At 42.2% G+C, this 20384-nt stretch overlaps 2 protein-coding genes across 5 annotated transcripts in view; both read left to right on the plus strand.

Annotated features, from left to right (window-relative positions):
• LOC125716013 (inorganic pyrophosphatase-like) overlaps window positions 1-7065 on the plus strand; it is a 156173-nt gene extending 149108 nt beyond the window's left edge. For both annotated transcript variants that reach the window (XM_048988223.1, XM_048988222.1), the window contains exons 3-11: window positions 1862-1915; window positions 2024-2143; window positions 4194-4280; window positions 4393-4519; window positions 4600-4727; window positions 5256-5341; window positions 6303-6372; window positions 6534-6573; window positions 6768-7065. In XM_048988223.1, the coding sequence (XP_048844180.1) occupies window positions 1862-1915; window positions 2024-2143; window positions 4194-4280; window positions 4393-4519; window positions 4600-4727; window positions 5256-5341; window positions 6303-6372; window positions 6534-6573; window positions 6768-6799 (744 nt within the window). In that variant the 3' untranslated portion in view covers window positions 6800-7065. The remainder of the gene's footprint in view (window positions 1-1861; window positions 1916-2023; window positions 2144-4193; window positions 4281-4392; window positions 4520-4599; window positions 4728-5255; window positions 5342-6302; window positions 6373-6533; window positions 6574-6767) is intronic.
• A 2769-nt stretch (window positions 7066-9834) lies between these two features.
• Window positions 9835-16692, plus strand: LOC125716016 (GTP-binding protein SAR1b-like). 3 transcript variants are annotated; one of them, XM_048988231.1, is made up of 8 exons: window positions 9835-10100; window positions 10976-11048; window positions 11135-11254; window positions 11471-11536; window positions 12129-12232; window positions 12971-13102; window positions 14245-14371; window positions 14888-16692. In XM_048988231.1, the coding sequence occupies exons 2-7, from the start codon at window positions 10991-10993 to the stop codon at window positions 14359-14361; spliced, it is 597 nt and encodes a 198-aa protein (XP_048844188.1). In that variant the 5' UTR covers window positions 9835-10100; window positions 10976-10990; the 3' UTR covers window positions 14362-14371; window positions 14888-16692. The 3 variants fall into 3 exon arrangements, with proteins under 3 accessions (XP_048844188.1, XP_048844187.1, XP_048844186.1); XM_048988230.1 differs by having other exon boundaries at window positions 9836-10100; window positions 14245-14396; XM_048988229.1 differs by having other exon boundaries at window positions 9836-10100; window positions 14245-16692.
• The last annotated feature ends 3692 nt before the right edge of the window (window positions 16693-20384 follow it).

The following is a 20384-nucleotide window of genomic DNA, read 5'->3' on the forward strand; positions in this document are numbered from 1 at the left end:
GTTGCTGAACAGTGCAGTACATTAAGGCCAACGATTAGATTCATGCTGCATAGCATTAAGGTGGTGTAATTATTTGGACAGCAAGTCACCCTTGTGTAATTCGATGGGCATTAGATTGTCCTCTGAACATTCTGGTTCACAAAGAGGGGATTTGGGTCTCATACTATGGAGTTGGCACATGGTGCAGCGCAGTCTCACCTGATTTTTCTCAGCATAAGCTGAAACAACATAGAATGCAAGTGATTTTTTAAAAAATATTGCAAATATTATTTCTTCTTAATTTATTTGTTATATTACCGTTACAATATGTGATGATAAACTTGTTTAGGCACTTAAGATATGAGGGTCAAAATCCTAGGAAATAAAACGTCATTTCAAACTGAACTTGCCTAAATAACTCTTCTTGTATTGCATCCTGACCTTATAGGGTAGATTTTGTTAACTTTTTTTTTTTTTTTTTTACATCAGTTTGCACTTGTGTTAATTTTTTATTGGGTGTTTGTGGACCATAAAACGTGTGTTCCGAATCGTCAGTGCCAAATGAATGGAATGTGTTTGAAATTAAGATACTACATGCGTTGCTTACATGCTTTCTGAATGTTAGTGGTTCTCACCAGGTCTTACTGAGGAACTGTGTTGGTTGAGCTTGTGGCGTAACGACGCCTGCTGCAATAGTTGGTTCATATTGCATGGTCCAAGAGAGGAGCAGTACATTAACACAGAGGTTATCATGCCTATATGTGGAATTCTCGTAACATGGTGGTTTAGTGCGGCGTTTCCCAACCTCATTTCCCAGTCCTCATTTTTTGCTCCCCCTCTACTCTGGCAGAGAGCTGGGAGGGAGCAAAAACCTGGACCTGGAGGGTCCCTGAGGACTGGGTGGGGAAACTCTGATTTAGAGTAGAGTGTTTTTTCCAGCATTTGTTCCATATATAAACTGTTTTCGATTTCAGTATTATAGTGTGACTTTTGTCTTTTTGGTGTCTTTGCAACCCCAATATCAGATATATCTAACTCTTGCAGGTGTGGTCTAGTAATCTTCAAAGAGGATTTCAAATTAGGTAGTATAATCATCTTTAAAGGATTTGGATTGCCAGTTATTTTTAGTTTTTGGTTTCTAGTTAACATGGGGGAACTCCCACCTGATTCATTGTTCATCTGTTTATTTTATTTTGGGTTGGTTAAAATAGGGGAACCACAAGCACAGAGTAATAATGGTCTACAATAGTGTTTTTGTGTGTGTGTGTGTGTGTGTGTGTGTTTTAAACTTTTCAAAAACTAACCAGAACTAACAATTCTGTAATTTAGTTTGTGTAGTAATTTATATTGTATCACAGCCATACTCTGCATTTATAGTTTCTTACTACACTTAATTCAAGTCTCCATTGTAATTATACTGTATACTCCCCAATGATGTAATAACATACAGCAATCTTGGATTATACATGTAAGTGGTACTAGCTGTGAAATAAAGGTTTTGGCCAGAGGTGATGTGGTAATCTAGTTTTAATTTTACCTATAGTTGGTGTTCGTGCATATCACCGCGAGTTGCTTGATAGTTTACCATGTGCTGTTGATAAGATTAATTGTGTATGAAGGTCAGTTATTGGTAAATCCTAACACTGCAGCTTTTGAGGGCATCAGAAAGAAGGTGTGTAATAATAAGTAAAATGAAAGATGAGCTTGAATTGGGTTCCGCCTGTTGCTTCTGGGATAGGCTTGGACCCCAGTTGCCCTGCATAGAGCAGCTGGTTATGGAAAATGGGTGGGTGGATGCCTCAAAAGAGCTGGGTACCTAAGAAGTCGTGCCTCTTTTAGGATTATTTAGGATGCTTATTTACGTTTTATTTTCTATTTTCAGAACATTTTCCATGCTGTCATTGAAGTTCCCAGATGGACAAATGCAAAGATGGAGGTATAACCTTTATTTAGTTAATAGCAGTTAGGGGAATCTCACCTCTGTCAAATGACTCCTGCTCAATAGATTATCCTGGGATAATTCGATGGCTCCGTCCCTTTTCAGATCGCCACTAAGGACCCGCTAAACCCAATCAAGCAAGATGTGAAGAAGGGCAAGCTGCGATACGTCGCTAACGTGTTCCCGCATAAGGGCTATATTTGGAACTACGGTGCAATCCCTCAGGTCGGTGGATCGTTTCCATGCAACCGGTGATGTTGTATAATGTGTGTTTGTACAATAAATCGGGAGCATTGGTTTATTTTTATGGTTTGCGTTGAAATTTCTGTCTGCAAGCAAGGGTTAAAAAATGGTATTCCTGCCGTGGTGAGAACATTTTGATCAACATTTTGATGCTTTATTCATCAGTAAAGTGCAACCCCCTGTTACAGCCCACTGAGCCACACGGTGTCCCCGTAAATTTATTGGGGGTATTTCCTTTTTTTTTTTTTTTTTTTTTTTTACATTTAATCCAGTTTATAGTCTTCTCTATAACTAACTACAACATTTTTTTTTATTATGAGGTTTTGTTTATGGTAATTAATAAAGGGCTTAAGATTTTGCAAGCTTGTGATCCTGCGGAGGTGTAATGCACCAGCTGCGGATAGTCCCGGCAGGAGACCATATCCAGCGTTAGTCCGCTCATAATTTCAGCCTAAGGGTTTTCCTTGTAGCTGTCGTAAAACGAAGTGTCGCTTGGCATTCATGTCCGAGGCCGACGTCGTGCAGAGGCGTGGCACCCTGATGCCCAGAACAAGACAGGCCCATAAAACAGGAGTCCAAAGTCTGGGGCTCCGTCAGCCGGAGGACACCACGTTACGCACGTCGCTGTCATAGGCAGGGCAGCGTCAGCTGTGCCAGAGAGCAAGATCAGGGTGGTGGGGCATCAGGCTTTTTAAGAAGCAATGGGGAGTTCGAAGTAAACAATAATTATAATAGATTATTACATTAGGAGTTTATACACCGAAGTTCTGGAGCCTGGTCCCTGGTTACAAGTTCCTGGGCTTTCTACGTCTGATGTGGGCTTTTACTCATACAACCCAAAACATGATTATATTCTATTATTAAATCTGGCTGGCATATCGATCTATTGGTGTCATAGAATAAAAAGGATGTGACGTTGCTCCGCTAATAAGCACTGACAAGGTACTCTGCTGTTACTGGTGATGATGGACAGAAGTATATTGTTTATCGATCTAATTTTCCAATGCAAAAACAGGGAGATTTAATTTAAGTAAATTAAGTAAATTTAAGTTTAAAAAATTATTCCATGTGCTTAATTTTTGCTCCACTAATTATATAAAAAGGGCTCTAGCTACGTCCAAGGAGCTACAATCAGGCCAAGTTTCTGCACTGTGAACACGACATAAGTTCGTGGTTCTGGATAAAAGGTTCTCGTTCCAGAAAAAAATCCTGCTGTGAGAAAGGGACCGTTTATATAGTGCCTTTCACAAACCCAAATTCGCTAAACAAAGGAAAGGGGGGGGAGAGAAAAAGATTAAAAAAAAACATCTAAGCAGTTAAGGAAGAAGATAAATGTTCTTTAAATGGTAAGGTCTCCAAGTTGGATTTAAAAGCAGAAACAGCAGACCAGTCACAGAGACGTAGAGGGGGAGAATTCCAGAGACTGCAGATGATGTCACTGAAGGGCCTGCTGCCCGTATCAGAAGCCTGAGGGGGGGCACTGGAAGAGATCTGTTACCCAAAATAGAGGTAAAGGGGTACAAGGTCATGTACAGCTTTGAAGGAAAGAAGCAAGATTTTGGATTTGATACTGGAGCAGAAGAGATCTTGTCGTATCAGTATGACAACTGATTTAGTGTCAGCTGGCAATCATGCCTGTTGTGAAAATGATGTAGAATCTGGTACCAAGGTTCTAACTATCTGATATTGTGAAAGTACTATGGATAAGGAAACACTGCCGTTGTCGGGTGGGTTTGTGTACAGTGGACTGTGCATTGTGATGATGTTCTTCAGTGGCCAGCTATACAACAGAAGATAAGCCAGGCCATTCTACCCTGATTTTTTTTTTCATTACTATTTTTTTTCTCTCTTTCTAATCCAAAAGCATCTTTCTGCTGCGTGCTGTATTGAGAGATGATCACCCAAATCAGGAATGACTTTCACACACGGAGAAATCAACAAGGACCAGCTTCTACTATGAGATCAACCTCACAGTACTTGTAGTTGGTATAAAACCTAATTATGCCCCCCCCCACCCCCAAATTTTTAATAGACATGGGAAGATCCAGGACATAAGGATAAGGACACTGGTTGCTGTGGTGACAATGACCCCATTGACATATGTGACATTGGCAGCAAGGTCAGTAAATGCTCCAGTTTGGTAATATTTCAGTTTTTGGACACGGATGTTTCTAAGGTAGTGATGATTAATCCCCGCCCCCCCCCCCCCCCCCCCCCCCCCCCCCATTTAGGTGTGCTCACGAGGAGAGGTCATTAGGGTGAAGGTTCTGGGTACTTTAGCACTGATCGACGAGGGTGAGACGGACTGGAAAGTGATCGTGATAAACACCGAGGACCCCGAAGCTGCAAATTTCAACAGTATGAGCTTTTCCCGTAATTAACAGACCTCCAGTGTAATGCAGCGGGTGACGCGTCTCTTCTACTCTCGTTCTTTCCAGGTATTGAGGACGTCAGGAGACTAAAGCCCGGCTACCTGGAGGCCACAGTGGATTGGTTCAAACGGTACAAGGTCCCAGACGGAAAGCCTGAAAATCAGTTTGCCTTCAATGGAGAATTCAAAGACAAGGTACCCCGTCCGGAGGGTCTCCATCTTATGCTTCATCTGCCCCGTTATGGGCTCTCTGAAGTTCTCATTTGCAAAGAGATTGTTTGCACAACCCAGCTGTGAGTATAATTCTTTCCATGAGTACAGGCAAAGGAATATAGATTTGTCGAGATGATGTTGCATATATCAGCAGTCTGGGCTGAGTAGCTCCACACTTCTGGGCTGGAGTGATTTGTAGGCTTTATATAAAGCTTTTGCCGTTCGGTTGCTTGCTGATCAGATACAGATTTTGTAGTCCCTACTGCTCATTCATGGTCATCACCCATGTCATGTAGAGGTTATTGGGATCTGTGTAATTGTTTTTAAAAATGGAAAAACAGTTGTGTGCTGATGGTTTAGGTTAAGTTGAAGCATGCATTGTTTACCTGTTGAATCCAGCTTAATTTTTTTTATATCTTAGTATTACGGCGTAATGTTTTTGCAGGTAGGGCTTTAATTATTTAAGCTGTTGCGTCTGTTTTTCTTATCAGAATTCTATTCTCCTTGTAGGACTTTGCTGTCGAGGTAATAAAGAGCACTCATGATTTCTGGAAAGCACTCGTTTATCAAAAGACCAGCGCAGGAGAACTGAAATGGTGAGGAGAGATGTCCTCATTTGCCTTTGTGCTGCCTGGTTGCTCCTCTGAGGCTCGGGTACTGATGTTGGTGTCTGATGTGAGGCGGGGGGGGGGGGGGTCTTCTCAGCCTCTACACTCCACTGTTCCCTTTTGACTGTGAAGGGTTTCTACACTCCATACTTGCATTCGGAATCTGTACAGTGTTGCAGCAGGTTGTTTATGAGAACCGTAGCTTTAGCTGTTCGGGAAACGGGAGTTTGGTTGTGTGAACTCGGGTCCCACATGTCCAGTGTTGGGGAGAAACCCATTACTTAACCACTGTGTGGCGTTGCGTAAAGGAATTTCAAAATGAATGTAATCAGTTACAGTTACTAAGAAAAATATGTAAACTGCCACTGCTAATCAAAATGTTAGTGATTACATTGAGACTGCATCCAAATATTCTTTTCTTTTCAGTAAAATGCAGAATATAAACAAATTGCTTTGTATCTTTTTAGCTGTGCTAAAAATGCTTTCTTCTAGCATATTTCCAGACTTTTAAGCTTTCATTTTAGTTTAAAACATTTGTTGGAAAAGTAATCATTTCATTTCAAAGGTTACCTTCCCAACACTGCTCATGTTATTGAAAATCACATCCGCTTCCCTACTAATGTATCTGATCATTGTGAATCAAGCTTTAAAGCAGAAGTTCTGAACTCAACTGTCTGGCACCACTATCATGACCCCCACCCCTCCCAACTGATCAACAAAACACACTGGCAGTTAACTAGAATGATGCTTAATGAACTGGTGGAGCCTTGCAGCCTGAATGGAGTCATCTCAGGCCTCTAGTAGTACCTCTAACACCAGGCTTCTGAAAGAGCCCATCGAGAAATTCCTTCATGACACTTCATGACGCCGGTTACCAATTAATGTTAGCGGGATGGAGAGGGTAATTTAATCTTTTAAATCGATCTCCACCTTTCTCGCACCAACACAGCATGAACACCTGCATCACTGACAGTCCGTGCTGCTGTGCAGGAGATGAAGCCGAACGTGTCATCGAGGAGGTGAGGCTTTCCTTTCTCTAGAGCAAAGCTCTGTCTGTCTGTTTGAAAGCAGCTGTGTTGTCCAGGAAATAAAAAAAAAACACACTTAATTCCCTGGCTTCTCTGTACAAAGTGACTTTTATGCTCAGTGCCTTAATTCTGACATTTTATACATTTATTAGGCATGTCCTTTAGGTGCTGAAGATCCTATCCCATCAACAGGTGAGTAGTGAAGTCTTTTTATACAAAATTAACCCACTGAAAAAATAAGATTTACCTTGATACTGTCAGAGCAGTATATTCTGCATTCTTCACTTATTACACAATACACAAATATTAATGTCAATCTATTTAAGTGCACTTTTTATAATAAAGGTATCAAATTTAACTCTGCTTTTTCCCCCCTCTGTTTTCAGTTGATAAATGGTTCTACTATGAGAAGAACTAACGTAGGATGAAGACTTCAAATGGACCAGAACTTTGAAGCTCTAGATTGTTCTAAAGACATAGATTTTGAAATTTAAATGGCTTATGGTGAATGCTGTCCTTCTGCTTGGATTCTGAGGTTTTTTCCCCCCCACATATTGGAGAACTAAATGCTTATTTTAGTTGTACTTATTTAATTAATTTGCTATACATTTTTAGTGTCCAGCTCAGAATCTGTTTAAAATGTCAGACCTCTGCAAAAACATGAGTAAAGATGTTTGAGGAAAACCTGTTTATTTCCCTTTTAATTTCTTTTTTCACCTTGGCGACCTTCAGATGCATTCAGGCCCACTTTAGTCATTTTTATTTATAAAATTTGGAATTTCTCCATAAAGTCTCAGTGTAAAATGGCCAAAGTGCTACTTTTTGCTAGTGTTGAGTGGGTCTGGAAAAAAGGCTCCAGGGTTCTTAAATATTTGTGCTGTAAACAGTGGTATATGGCCGTGTTCCCATTGTCCTCTGGCAACACACACCATCTGACAGCCTGTTCGGTTATGGAAGGGCCCGCTGCAAGCTCATTTTGATGCTGATCAATCCTGTGTTTTTGCCCAGAAAGTGAAATTTCTCTTTTGAAGAGACGCGGCCCCCAGTGGCTAGTTGTGGCATTGCAACACTTCCTCCTGTGGCATTTCCTTAAATGCTCGTCTGCCAAAGCTTTGAGAATACAGCATTTTTTTTTATGACATATGGACATTTAGAAATGAGTACTGCACACAGTTCAGTTTTGAATGATTTACCGTAAAATGATTCCACTCTTTTCATGTTGGGGATGAATTGACTACTGGGAGTCATTCACTTACAGAAAATATTCAAATGGGAAAAAGAGAAGGTTTCACTTGGCACACTTACTGATGAGCCATAAGTCTGTGTTTTGATTTATATAGCTGTATATAAGTGGCAAGTTAAGATGGGAGTTTTATGTCCAGTAAGTGCTCTCCTAAGAAAAGGCATGTCAGGTCCTCGTCATCAGTCATTTTTGTTTATTATAGCACACAAAGCGTCAGAACAGCTAAGTGTTTTCATGATGAATTGTTCTTCTGAATAGAGACATTTTGAGCAGGTGTACAGTCTCAAATATCTGTCCTGCACTAAGTTATGGAGGGAAATAAAAACCACACAAGGAACCCTTGAGCTCTACAAATGGCTCAGTGGGTCTCAGTGGGTAGAACCTGCCTCATACCTACAGGGGTGAGCGTTTAAATTTTCACACTGTAACTGTGTATGTGACCTGCAGTAGACCGGTGTTTAGTCCACGCTGCACCCCTTCTGTCTTATGAATGGATGTGGAGCCAAAGTACTCATTTCCAGTAACTTCATCTCCATTGCGGTTCTCAGAGATTCTATCCCAGAAAGGATAAGCAAGACTGCCACCCCCACACATAAATAGTGACACACTAGGGGTGACTTAGTAACTTATCTGTGGGATATTTGAAGTAAACTCACAGAAGTACCAGAATCACAGAGCTGTGATTTCTATGATGAATGGATGCTAGACTGATGCACAAACTGGGTGCTCAGTGGCCACATAGGAAGAATTGGATTTTACTGAAAGGGTTTTTACACTCCTTTATATTCATACTGTCCTTAACGCACACAGTGGCATTTTAAGGAGTTTCTGAAGGTTTGGGAATGTGATTTTACAGGGAATGCTAGCTAACTGGATACTATAACGACTTTAATACCTACTCAGAAGAATCCCAATACATACCAACCAGAAATCGTACCTTTCAAGTTCACTTACATTGAAATTTAATACCATTTCGCTGTGAGTTGTGTCTGTGAGCTGAAGATTGTCATTATTTAAAAAATCCAGCTCAGGGAGGCAGGGATATGCACACGGAACTAATTATTTATTTCATTTTACAAACATCTCTTATTGAAGCAGTATCAATAAAGTACCTTAAGACACTAGTAGTGTTCATTCATCGCAACAATGGAATACGAGTTATCACAGAGAAAATCTTTAAAAAGAAAATTGAGTACAACTTCTATCAACCTTGTGGCCGATCGGTTTTGGAAATCTATATTTTGCGATATGTTGTTAAAATTTGCCAGCAAGTTCAGTTTATATTATCCCTATAGACGGTATCCATTTTATGTTTGTTGGTTGGTTTTCCTCTGTAGCAGGGGCGTCTTACCTGCTGCTGTTCAGTGTTCCGATAGCGGAGGTACAAGGTAAGCCCCTGAACCCCACACTACTCTCAACTGTACCACACTCCAGCTCTGCACTATGGCACCAGCAGGAAAATCCGTGAACTTCGGCTGACTTGCTTAGGTAGTGCATGTCTCAGGGTATAGGGCGATTTGGTTGGGGTACAGGGACCCAGGGACGCGGGGTACTGTATTCTCTCCGTCCATAGGGTTAGATATTTAGAACCCCTACTCCGCAGGCCATTTTCTAACCTGCTACACATCGTTACAATACTTATTTACAACATTAATACACAAATATTTCATAACCGCTTACAGAGCCACGGAGCCTGGAGTACCTCCTATGAGGCAGGGATACCGTGGAGGCGGAGCTAATCTATTACAGTCTACACACTAGCACAGTTTGGTTTTGCGTCCCCAGCCCAACCAAATGCAGATTTTTAGAAAATAGCAGTAACTGCATAAACACGGAGAGATAGAATTCTTGTTTGTCGCGCTTGTTGGTTGTTCCTCCGCTGAATAGCGAAATGACGTTAGACCACTTTTAACACTCTGGGGACAGATTTTAGGGCCGTTGCACATTATTCTTAGGCGTCTGGGAGCTCCTGTCAGTTTGACGGGGACAACTGTAAAGTGTCTAATAACCGTACAAAAGTACTATGTCCATAAATGCATGGAACGTTACGTGTACAAGATAACTTAACATTCTCAATATCCGTTGATTAGTTCATTACATGGGACATGCCATTCTAAATTAAGCAATTAAGTTTAGTGTGGCATACCACTCAAAATAAAACACACAGCAAGTATATGACGCGCAGTAAATGTATGCGCATGCGCGGTACAGACACCGGTCAGTGACGTTATGTGCTGAGGTGGAAAAACAGACACGATCTGCAGATCGGATAGTGACAGTAGTGACAGTACTGACGGTGACAACAGTGACACCAACAGTGATGTCAAAGTCCGGGGTACTTTTCCGGTTCCGGGGCTCAGTCAACGTTCGGGGGCTATAAGACAGCAGTACTTCTGCCAGTGCGGGGAAGGAAGCGGAGCAGCGCATCGCTGTGTCGGGCAGGTGGGCTGGCTGACAGACGGACGGAGAATTACAGGTACATCGCTACAGCTACACAGCTGCCTCTGATTAAATACGACCGCAATCGGCTCCTGGACGGCTGCCGAGGTCGCCGGGACCCGGGTGTCGCAGGCTGTCACCGAAATGTTAAGGGACCGGACCGCCGGCCCCGTATCGGACGTTGTGTTTTGACTTCGCAAAGGCCGCTAAACGTCGGAAAGGGGGAGGGGCGGCGGTGACCTGTTAGTGTTTTCATTTCCCCAGGTGGCTGCCCCACTTAGACATAAAGTTTATTATGGTGCTCATAAAGGCTGGGGCGTAGATGTGGACGGAGCCGCCAGCAGGTGCCGTAGAGCAGCCCGGACGCTGGGGCTCCCCTCCTAGAATAACGGCACGAAAGGAGATCCTGCGGCAGCGTGCGATCCGTTTATATCCAGCCGCCCGGGAGGTGTTTTCGCATTCCCCGGAGGTCGCTGGCTGCAGGGGCTGGCTTTAAGCTGTCCGATCAACATAACCGCCACCCCCCCATCTCTTTGGTGTCATATGTCGGTCCGTCGGTAGTGGGACAGCTGAAGAGGCGACATCCGAAGAGGCTCCGCCTCCAGCAGCTGTCCCGCATTAGAAGCCGCGCAACACTAGGCTGCCTCAAGTCAAGTTTGGAGTCTTTGAAGATCTCCAATTTCTGTGACATAGTCCACATCTCCATAGTCCCCCCGGCTTCTCTTCCAGCTGCATAACTTATTCGACAGCTGTCATTGGTTCTTTTTTAAATAGCTGGATTTCCCCGACCCCCTCCCTCCTTACCTTTAATTGTTGATTGCATGTGATGGATTGTCAATTTGTTATACGAAGTTATACATTCAAATACAAATAAATGTGATTTAATTTAGTATGTATTTCTTTTCCTTCTAGGGAACAGCAACAACGATGTCATTTATTTTCGATTGGATTTATAGAGGGTTCAGCAGTGTGCTGCAATTTTTAGGTAACGTATGAAAATTACTGTGGAGTTTAAAACGCGCATTGTAAAAACTGAATTTCTTTTCATTCTGGTTTTCCCTTTTCTGTCAGGGTTATATAAGAAATCTGGGAAGCTAGTTTTTCTTGGGCTTGATAATGCCGGCAAAACGACACTGTTGCACATGTTAAAGGACGACAGACTTGGACAACATGTTCCCACATTACATCCAAGTAAGCGAAATAACGTGGTTTGGTTACATGCACTTAAAGTTTAATCATCGTGTTATAAAATGCACCGTGTTAGAAAATCTTATATATGGCTTAGAGTTGATTCTGCTATGAAAGCTACACTATACACATTACTGTGCTGGGTTTATACAACGGAATATGACAAATATATGAAGAACACTATATTTTAAAAATGTCTTTGTGTTTTGAATTTTGCAGCGTCGGAGGAGTTGACAATCGCTGGAATGACTTTCACTACCTTTGATCTGGGTGGTCATGCACAGGGTAGGAGTTCCTGCTAAGTTGGACTGTTTCCCAACCCGGACCTCGAGGTCCCCCAGACAGTTCACGATTTTGCTCCCTCCCAGCTCCCTGTCAGACGGTTCACATTGACGATGAGGACTGGAAGGAGTATAATCTTTGTTGTGTAGTATTCAATACTAAAATGAAACAACCCTGCTTGAAAATGGAGTATTTAACATATGAAACATTTTTTTTTAATCTTTCAAAACATATTTCAAGTTGCGAGATGTTTTTAAAGCACTTGGTCAATACCATTATGACATTATATATTTTATAGCTAACAAAAATGTAAACAGTACTTTGTTAAATATATCTGCTAAAGTCATTGCTGTGTGTGCAAGTTTAATTAATTTATTTTTTTAATATGGAGACCTGATGTTTTTTAAACTTTAGTGGTTCAGATCCAATTAAAATTTTCACGACTATAGCAACCCTCACAGTTAGCAATTTAAGATGACGTTGTTTTCCATTAAAGCACCTAAACAGATACTTGATGTGTTAAATCCTATCCAGCTTTCTTAGACTGACACTGAAAGCTCACCAGGTGAAGGACACTTTGATTTCTTCTTCACAGCAAGAAGAGTTTGGAAGGATTATCTGCCAGCTATACATGGTGTGGTCTTCCTTGTGGACTGTGCGGATCACGAGCGCCTCATGGAATCTAAAGTTGAACTTGACGTAAGTCTTGTGAGCCTGTATCCTTTCTGGTTGGCTGTATATCTGGTAAGGAACTCATTGGAACACACAAGCAGTCTTATTGCAGAAGGCTTCCTGGAATGTCCTCTACAGGAGAATGAAGATGTATAAATATTCACTGGAACATGAGCCCAAAAGAGCATGTAGTCAAGTTGGAGAAACTGCGCATGAACTCTTGTCAGTTTCTATTAAATAATTGGTTGCCAAGTTTCCAGTGATGATTCTCCTAATTATCCCCCTTAAAACCTCCACCAAAATGGCATGCTACATCAGAATGAATAGGCATGCCAGTCTTGGTGATGGGAAATCGCTTGTCTTGTGGAGCCAAAATTGTGGAAACATTTCCAATTTTGTGGGATTGCGGAACTTTATTCCAGTTACTCCAGATACGTATTTAATCTTCCAGTGTATGATATTTGTGGTAAACCTTACCGCCAATATTTGTGTAGTAATTTTTAAAGCGTGATGCCAAAAATGGCGTTTCCACAATTTTGGCCCCTAGTGTGCAGAGCCAAACTATCACAGTCTACACACTCACACAGACCAATTTAGAGACTCCAGCCCACCTAATTGCGGAGTTTTTTTTTTTTTTTTTTTTTTAAAAAAAGAACAGGCGTACTTTGGGTTCTCAGTCAATAGTATTTTTGTGGTTAGCATGATCAAATGGGATTTTACAATGCAGAAAATATCCCTAATGCAAACACATGTTTCTCTTTCTAGGCATTATTAACCGATGACACGATCTCCAATGTGCCAGTCCTTATTCTGGGAAATAAGATTGACCGTCCAGAAGCCATCAGTGAAGAACAACTGCGAGTTATGTTTGGCCTTCATGGACAGACCACTGGAAAGGTCAGAAATAGCTGCCGCGATGGGAACAGCAGTTTGGCATCTGCCCGTCTTTGGTTACTTCAGGAAGTTTCTGATGTTTTCACTTGTCTACTTATTTTAAGATGCCTAAAAGTAAAACTGTGCGCTACGGCTGTTAGCAGGATCACAGCTAGCTCATAGGGGTTAGTGTAGACGGTGTCCTACAGCATAGCTTCATGTCCATGCTCTCTTACTGACTGGTTATTGGTGGTAGTCAGCAGTGGCAAAATACGACTGGCTGTTATTCGTACTAGGAAGTGGAATGCTTAAGTCAGTCTGGAATCCTCCACAAGCCACCTGGAGAAGTGCCCCCTAGGGGCCATTTTGGTGCCTTACGCCTGTAAGATATGGTGCAGCTGCTTCAGTCAGGTCTGGTTGGCCTGGGATGTAGGTATGGCCTGGTATGTAGGAGCATTGTCATTTTATTGTACAATCGCCTCATGCCACCGTCTTGGTGCATTGCTAGTGATCGTACTGTAGAAGTCGGAGCACGTGAATGCAAGCAATTCAAGTCAAGTAGGGCTTTATTGTCACACCAGTCATATTCAATACATTGCATATGGGGATGCAGAATAATGCTGCATAAAATGTAACTCAGCTGTGTCTACAGGAGGATGGAGGGTTTTTCTAACAGGCAGCCATTCACTAAGCCTCACTGTTCCATATGTGTCAAAACTAAAGTGAATGAATGTTTGTTTATATTCATCCTTACGTTTTATTTGGACATACACAAGGGGTGTTTCCCATCATGCATACTAGACTGTACTTGTGCTCTCTTGTACCCGTTTTACATTCATCATGTTCCATTGCCGAAGACCAGTGCCAATACTCAAGAACAGAAGTACAGAGGATGGTAAAAATTCATGGATGTCATTCTTGTCCCGCCCCAAATATCAATGATACATCAGTTGTATCCCACCAAATGAAACCAATCCCATGATTCATTGCACCCCAAGTTCGTTCTTGGAAGGCAAATTAGCAGGACCGGTCTTGCCAAGACCACAAGTATGGTCTTTCTGTTTTTTTGTTATTGAGAAACAACCTAGATCCTGGAAGCACTTTTGCTGCGGGAAAAGAGGCGTGAGAATGGTCACTCATCGTCCTGTCACCGCTTGTGCCCGCAGGGCAACGTGTCGCTGAGAGAGCTGAACGTCAGGCCTGTGGAGGTGTTCATGTGCAGCGTGTTGAAGAAGCAGGGATACGGGGATGGCTTTCGTTGGCTGGCTCAGTACATCGACTGACCTTAAGACTGTAAGGGTCTCCATGCTGGACCGAGGTGACTCTGTCCTTACTGCAGGGGGTGTTGGTTTGGGGTCGTGTGGGCGACTGGTATGATAAGGATGAGTATTGAAGACCCTTGTGGGCACCCTGATTAAGCTGTTTACTAATACTACATTTCTCAATTTGCCGCTCAAATGATTTGTTTTCTTTTTATTGGTCTCAGGCAAGTTCATTGTTTCTACTATTTCAGTTTGCAGACTGTGAGCGAAATTTGACACTTTAAAGGTTAGTGTGGTCATACATACTCAGAAACTACTTTATAAGGTACACATAGCTAGTAGTTATCTTGTATGGCCCAAGTTACGTGCTCCATTTTGCACACCACAGTTGTACCAAATTCTTTTTGCACTTGTGGTCTTCCTGTGACCTTTAACAGGTCTGCCTGTTCTCCTCCAGCCTCTCTCCTTAAGGTGTTTTCAACCACAGAAATGCCCCTGACTGGATCTGTTTCGCTCATCACACTGTTGTCTGTTAATTCTGTTCTAGTGTGTGAAAATCCCCATTGGGCGGCTGTTTCTGAGATGATGAAACCAACATCGGTCAAACCGGCAACAATCGTACCAAATGCAAAATCACTTAGATCATGCTTTAATCGTGTTCTAATGCTCAAGAGGTTCACTCACACGGTGCCCCACCCCACAGCGAGTGAACCTTGTGACCCTGTCTTTGTGCTGTATGAATGCATTTGCAGTCACGTGATTGGCTGTTTGGAGGAGCAGGCTGTTCCTATTAGCGGGCAGGTGTACCTAAAGAAAGTGCATTAATTGTATATTGTCTGCAAGATACTGTTTTTAAAAAAGCTAAATATAAAAATTTTGTGTTATATGGTCATTCTGATAATAGGGGAAAAACAGAAGGAAAGATTCGCCCCCTCCCCACAAAGATTTAAGATACTGCCCACCTTAGTGTAAAGGATTTCAAATATTACTTAAGCTATGTCATTTATGAGGATGTCTGTATGTAATAGTAAGACAGAAAAATCCTGGCTGTGTTTACGGAGATGCCTGGAAGTCCCGAGAAGGGGGGGGGGGGCGTGTGGACTGTGGACGTGTGTGTTGGTCTTCCTTCTACCGTGCACCCAGCCAAAGACGCAAGTGACCAGCACTACGTGTGCTGGTATATCGATGGGCTCCCCGAACATCAGCACCTGTCTGGGAAGGATTGTCATTGGGACCCACAGCCTCTACAGAGCAATAATATAAAAAAAAAAACACCGGACAGCAATATCCATATGGCGAGCTGGTCAAGCTGGCGCTATGAATGAGGAACTCTGATCCTGAAACAGTGTTTCTGCAGGACTCCTACAGTAAGAGCCTACTCAGCATGGACTGCTCTCATTTTGCAGCGTTGCCAAGAGACAACATTGCTATTTCCATCCATTCTGGTTAGAGTACAATCAGCACTGGTTATTTTAACACTATGTATTTACACTGCTCCCCTTCCCCCAACCAATTTCATCTTACTGCCCTTGGTAACAAGAAGGAAAATCTTCGAATGTCACCTGGTGTGAAGGGAAATGTATTCTCAGTCCAGTGTAGTTTTGTCTCTCTACCTTTTTTTTTCTTCCCTGCAAGCTTCCGTGGTTTTCCTTTGTCCTATAAAAATCAATGCTTACTTTCATTCAAAGTAAGAAATCTTTGCAGTGGAAGTACAGACTGTACATCTCTGGTAATCTGGAGTGAATAGATTTGGGGAAGTGTGCCTGGTACATATGCTTGTAGATAATGAAGTTCATGCTGTCTGCTTTGGACGGGCAGGAACTGATTAATGACACTTACTGTGCTGGAGTAAGTATTTTGTGACCATCTCTGACGGCGTCCTGGTTTCCGCGGTGGGTATTGGAGAATACTTGCTATAACCAAAATAGCATTTACAAGTTACCTGTTGTGTGATGTAGCCTATGGATTACATTTGACGTACCTGTAAATAATCTAAACCATACTCATTTTTTCAAACATTTGGACGGCTGTAAAGGGTGCGCAAGGCTTTGCAAAGGCTTCCCCACGTTTAATGATTGTGACAAATGTAAGGATTGATTACCACCGCAAACATGTCCCCCGATCGCTGGCTGTCACGTAGTCTTTTTTGGTGTGGTCGTATGACAAACATGACAGTCTTAACAAAAAATGTCTGAATCACTAGTAAATATCTGGAAAAATGTTGGTTTGTTTTTCTTCGGTGTACGCCGTGTTTTTGTGTCATGTCAAAGAATATTCAGTAGGAATGAACTCTGTATAAATGTATAGGTCTGTATGATTTACTGTGAAATGAAACATAAAAAATAGCTTTTATTTCTGTGCCTCTGTGGTGTGACCTAATCCTCAAAGGAAGTTGCATATATAGGTGGTGTGAAATAATCATGTTTTCTGAAAGCACTGCATGACACTTCTGTATATGTTCATAAAGGATGATCTTGCTGAGAAGTTGCTTGGCAGCCGCAGTACCGCTATCCAAACCTAACGGATGGTGTTGATGTCAGTTTAACGAAGATCAATCCATATAGCTGGTGTAAGCATTTGGCCCATGCTGAAGGTGCTCTGCCTCGCTAGCATGAGTGCTTGGGCTTTCGGAGCAGCTCTGACATGCCAGGCCACGTTGGGCGCTACAGGAGGAGTGCTCAGCTGCCCTCGGCCTAGGAGATTAGTGAGAAACCATAGAAACCATTCCTCGGGGTTCCAGGTGGCACCTGGTACCTGTTTGTTGAGCTTATGTTACTACCAGGGGACACACCCTGGCAAATCTTCACACAAGCAGCTGGGTCTCGTTCTGGGGACCATAACGTAGTGAGGTTTACGGCATTAAACACATCTGCCGGTAGTTTCCCTGTGATAGAGGCTGCCGTGGCACAAATCACTGCACTGTGGCTCTTCTGGGTAAGCTAATGCTAAGTTAACTTGCTCATGTAATTCTACATTCTCATTATACACTGACGGTCACTCCTCTGAAATTGTCAGTAGTGTGGAGTGGCAGTAATGTTTCTGTCCAGCAGGAGGCAGTGGTGTTCCATCAAATTTAGAAAGTAGAAGTTCTATCACCGTGGAAGAACACTGTTATATCTGTGCAGCATTTTATTTAATAGTTGATTTAGTTTGCCCGAAAGCATTTCCATGGTCTTTTGTTGTGACCTCTTTTAATCTACAAAAGGAGGGATTTAAGTAAAATTCCTCATTGGCTTCTCATTGCAAATAAGCGTACGTCTCCCACGGACCCAAGTGACAGGCGCGCTCGCATGTCGGGCAGCTTTGATCTGCCTGTGGCGAAGGCCCTAAGATGGGACAGACATTGTTCTGATGCGATTCTCCGGTGCCTCCACTCCTTTGTTAAGTGACCAGCGTATTGTTTGTGCCTTTGTGCTTTGCGGGCTACACAATACAATAGTTAAAATGTCTCCGCATTATAAAGTGCGTCAGAGTAACCTCGCCCTGGGTCTAACAGGCCCGTCCGCGAGGGTGCGTCCAGTACAATGGCTGTTTGGCTGGATCTGCCTGGGTACGTCTCGTCCACGCTGGTGGCTGCCTGTCGTAAACAGATGACCTTCTGTGTCCCTCGGGACATCGGCGCGGATGAGGTCACCCGTTGCCAAGAGAGTGCGGCCTTATGTCACAGCAGCCGGTCTACTAACTCATACTAACAGCTCACATTATTTCTGCAGCGACAATTTAACGTAAATAATATATTAAACTTACTGTCAATGCAGTAAAACTATATTTATAAATGATGCACACAAGATAATGTAATAACTCATTTGAATTCTATGTATTAAAATTTTTAAGCTGATAGTTGTACAGTCTGATTATAGAAGACTCTAAAATGGAAGTGTTCTATATGTATAATTTAAAAACTTCTTAAAAATACATGCTTTGCACGCTGCTTGAGCCACAGCATTTCTGATTGCTCTGCGAGCTCGCTGTTGTAAGTCACGGTACTCCCCAAGTCCCCTCCACTCACAAATAATGAAGACCTCCACATGGTTTTGCTGAGGACTCAGCCGCTGAGTGGGCTGTGACCATGAGACTTTTTAGGTGACTTTGATCTCCTCTTGGGGAGGGCTGGGGGTACACCAGCGTGTTCAGACTGTGACACAATGCAAGATGGAAGAAGATGATCATGCATTCCTCTTATGTCGACAAACAGCAAGATCTCTGGGAAGGTCATGCGTGCAGTGATGAAGTCCAAAGGCTGCACCATGGGTGAAATTTACATACTATTTTCCTACCACACATGGATTTTGCCAGTAACATTGCAGCATGGTCACTCTTACAATCCGAAAAGTGCTGCCCTTTTTAAAGACTGCTTAAACAAAGGAACATGAACCAAACAACCCCTGTAGTGATTTTAATAATGTTAAATCGACTATGGCTGTGTAGTTCGCTGTGAGACACCAACTTGATGTAATCTTTAAAATGCAATTTTAATTTATATTGAATTGCATTTTAAATTATTGATGCCCACGGAAATGCTGTGAGAGGAACAGTATTTTGATACGGGAAAGTCGGTATTAAGATGTTTGCCCTACCGACAGCGTCCTGGTAACTGTGATTTATCCAGCCAATCATTTTCTGAGCACTTATCCTGGTCAGTGTCGTGGGGGGTGGAATGGGGGGGGGGGGGCTAGAACCTTTCCCAGCTTACCAGAGGACAAATACACAGAGATGCCAATCAGAGGTGGAGTTTGATGTTTGCGCTTTCTGGGATGGACAGATTTTTGGCAGATTACCCTTGAATCTTTGGGACGGACATACCTCAGGTTTTTCCTTGCCTCTTTCTGTGGAAAATGAAAGGCAGTGAAAAAAAAAATACTCCACACTGAAATATTATGCTTCACTAAAATTATGTCATTATATCTCTAACAGCGTATTATACATTCTCATCCAATTTAAAGACATGCAGAGCAGATTAAGTGGGAGTGGTAACATGCCCCTAGTGCATTAGTGTGTATATGACAAGCTAACGTCTAAAGCGAACCATAAATGGGCAAATGAAAGAAGACTATACAGAAATAACCATGGTTACATTACTATTTTATTATCAAATACAGTGTAAATATTAAGTGTGATATACTGCATTATGCTGAAGAGACATTAAGTACACAGCATTTCATTGTACATTCTAGCCTCTCTATTGATTGTAGAAGTGGACGTGTAAGCAGGTTAGTACTGTAAGAGACCACAAACAGTTCATTTATATTCATTCTTTCTATTGTTATTCCACCATATTTTCCTTTAATAATTTTTTTCTTTTTTTTTAAATCAAGGTTTTCATTAAAACACTGCAGTGCTTAATGATTCATAACCAGAGCCTCCCTCTTACATAACCTGCATTCAGGTATTTATAATGTTTATATTTAATTTATTTTGAATATTATATTATATGTATAATTATGGGGCAAGAACTTGCTACTCGCTCAGTAAATAACGATGCACCCACCGGTCGGTTTGGGCTGAACGTTTGTATCAAGGAACCCAGGGGGCTGAAGTTAAATCATTTCTACGATTTTACAGTACACTGTCAGAAAAAAGTGTACAGCCCTAGTACAAACAACATTAATGTACCTCCAATGGTACAAAAATGTTCCTCAGAGTCAATTTCTGTACGTAAGATTCGACAAAAAGGTACATTTACCTACAGCTAGGGTAAAATTTGCAGACCTTTAAGGGTGTAGTCGCAGTGAAGTAATTGTGCCCTCGACAGTACAAATTTCTACTTTTCTCTGACAGGGTACAGAGTGCAATAAAACACCCCTTTGAAAGTCATGTTTTGTCGACTTCATAATCCGGCCTCATGCACGATCCTTCAGCAGCACACATGATCGATGTTTGGTCATCGGTAGAGAGACCACAGCATGTCAAAAGGAGCTGGGGTAACCAACCAGAAATCACCCTCCACATGCAGTCAGGAGGGGATTTTGAGGTTAAACTGCCGAGTCGACTTCAGTCCCAAAGCTGCTCGTAAAACTCCAGCTCTCACTGTTTCGTTAAATCGC

Source organism: Brienomyrus brachyistius, chromosome 20, assembly GCF_023856365.1.
Source record: "Brienomyrus brachyistius isolate T26 chromosome 20, BBRACH_0.4, whole genome shotgun sequence".
In the NCBI taxonomy this organism is placed as follows: Eukaryota; Metazoa; Chordata; class Actinopteri; order Osteoglossiformes; family Mormyridae; genus Brienomyrus; species Brienomyrus brachyistius.